Source organism: Chelonoidis abingdonii, chromosome 2 (assembly GCF_003597395.2).
Source record: "Chelonoidis abingdonii isolate Lonesome George chromosome 2, CheloAbing_2.0, whole genome shotgun sequence".
Taxonomy (NCBI): domain Eukaryota; kingdom Metazoa; phylum Chordata; order Testudines; family Testudinidae; genus Chelonoidis; species Chelonoidis abingdonii.
In genome coordinates, this window is record NC_133770.1 from 302,548,369 (window position 1) to 302,550,805 (window position 2,437).

General features: G+C 61.5%; 1 protein-coding gene across 1 annotated transcript in view; it reads left to right on the forward strand.

Annotated features, from left to right (window-relative positions):
* Positions 1–2,437, forward strand: part of LOC116822795 (microtubule-actin cross-linking factor 1, isoforms 6/7-like) — a 143,143-nt gene that overhangs the window by 2,967 nt on the left and 137,739 nt on the right. The window contains 1 exon segment of the mRNA XM_075063409.1: positions 1,153–1,232. Within this exon segment, the coding sequence (XP_074919510.1) occupies positions 1,153–1,232 (80 nt within the window).

The following is a 2,437-nucleotide window of genomic DNA, read 5'->3' on the forward strand; positions in this document are numbered from 1 at the left end:
TGGTTTTCATAACCATTCATCCCCAGGACGAGTGGGACTGGTGGAGATACTGGGAGACTGGAGTGTCTAAGGAAATTGCTTGTGTGACTTGTGGTTGGCCAGTGGTGTGAGACCAAAGTCATTTTTGTCTGGCTGGTTTGGTTTGCCTTAGAGGTGGAAAACCCCAGCCTAGGGCTGTAACTGCCCTGTTTGAGTAATTGGTCCTGAATTGGCACCTCAGTTCGGTCCCGCCAGAACCGCATCATCACACGGGAGTCGGGCGAGCGGCGGGGAGGAGTGGATCGGAGAGACGGCTGGGCAGGACGGGTGTCGGGCAAGCAGCAGGGAGGGGCGGATTGTGGAGGTGGCTGGGTGGGACAGGGGTCCAGCAAACAGCGGGGAGGAGCGGATAGGACAGATGGCTGGCGGGACGGGTGTCGGGCGAGCGGCAGGGAGGAGCAGCTCGGGGGGATGGCTGGGTGGGACGGGGGACGGGCGAGCAGTGGGGAAGAGCGATCGGGGGGACGGCTGGGTGGGAGAGGGGTCGGGCAAGTGGCAGGGAGGAGTGGATCGGACTGATGGCTGGGCGGGACGTGGGTCACGCGTGCGGCGGGCAGAAGCGGATCGGACAGACGGTTGGGCGGGAAGCGAGGAGGGTGAGCGACGGGGAGGAGCGGGGAGGAGCGGATTGGGGGGACGGCTGAGCGGGACGGGGGTCGGGCGAGTGGCAGGGAGGAGCGGATCGAGGGGACGGCGGGGCGGGACAGGGGTTGTCGGGTGAGCCGTGGGCAGGAGTGGATTGAGTGAGAACCCACAGAGAGTCCGGGGAAGAGCAGTGGCACTGCACGGCCTGGAGTAGGTGGGAGGAGCAGAGGGGGATCCTTGCTCCTGGCCTGCAGCCCTGCTGAGGGACATTGTAGTTGCAGGAATGAGAGGGATGGACGCGCGATCGTGCCCCAGCTCCAGGCTGGTCCCCTCTTAGGGCGTTCTCTGTCCTCACTGAGCTTTGCAGCGTCAGCCCAGTCTGTGCCTGTCCCTGGCCTGTTCCCTACCAAGCGGGCGCTGCCCAGTCTGCAGTGGCATGCTGGCCTCTGGGCTGTCACCTGCTCCAAGCCCTGGGTAGCTATGGGGCAGAGCTGTAACTGTGTCCCATTCCCTGCGGTATCTTTGCAGAAGCTTTTTGCTGTGGACAACGCTGCTCTCTCTGGAACGAGCCCGGAGATCCCCACACCAGGCCCCGAGGGGCAGGAGAGGTATGAATCCTGGGTGGGCAGACTGGGGACCAGCGAACACGGGCTCCTGGCCCTGCCAGACAGCAGGTGCAAGCCCTGTCTAGGTCCATGAGTTAGCACAGCACAGGGCTGGGTTCCCTTCCTGCTTGGACTGGTCTCTGCCAGGCTGCTTTAGGAAAGACTGATTTCCTGGGGTTGGGGGGGCTTCTGCCCTGCCCAGCGCTCCCAGGGTCACTAATACCTGGGCCAAAGGGCCACTCCTGCCCTGGGTGCCGGTGAAGGGGATCTGCCGTGGGAGCACGTCCCACGCCCGTTGCACGGGTGGACCTGGTGACACGAGGCTCAGGTGGGGAGGAGAGCGACAGGGGGCCAGAGCCCTGGAAACTGCACCCTGGTTCACTTTCCAGGTCAACACAAGAGTGGAGGCCCCGGGAGTCAGGAATGAGGCTCCTGCAGTTGCCTTTGGAAGTGACCCCTTCTGGCTGTGGAAGGGGTTAAATGGCCACCTCATTGGGGATCCGCAGCTCGCTGGGGGTCAGGGAGCCCTTTCAGGGGGCTATGGAGTCTCGCGGCTGAAACCTGGTTCCCCCCAGCTCCAGCACTGAAGCCGGGAGCCCCCTGCCTACACTCTCTAGCCACCCCCTCCCTGCACCCTGAGCTGCCCCCACACAGCCCCTAGCCACCCCCTGACTGCACCCTGAGCTGCCCCCTGCCCCCCCCACAGCCCCGAACTACCTCCTCCCTGCACCCTGAGCTACCCCAAACGTGTACACAGTCCCTAATTACCCCGTCCCTGTACCCTGAGCTGCTCCCCTTCCCACATACAGCCCCTGTAATGATGCTGGTTCTGGTGGGACCCAGCTGAGCGTGCCAATTCAGGAGAAATTGTTTAAAACAGGGTAGTCCCAGCCCAAGGCTGGGGTTCCTTTGCACACCAAGGCAAACCAAACCAGCCAGACAGAGAGGACTTCGGTGTCACCCCACTGGCTAACCACAAGTCACACGAGCAATTTCCTTAGACACTCCAGTCTCCCAGTATCCCCACCAGTGCAATCCGGCCTGGGGATGAATGGTTATGAAAACCAACACCCCAGTAAAAGAAAAAGGTTCTCTCGATCCCAAAGGACCAAGCCCCAGACCCAGGTCAATATACACATCAGATCTTACCCACAAATCACACTGTTGCCAATCCTTTAGAATCTAAAATCTAAAGGTTTATTCATAAA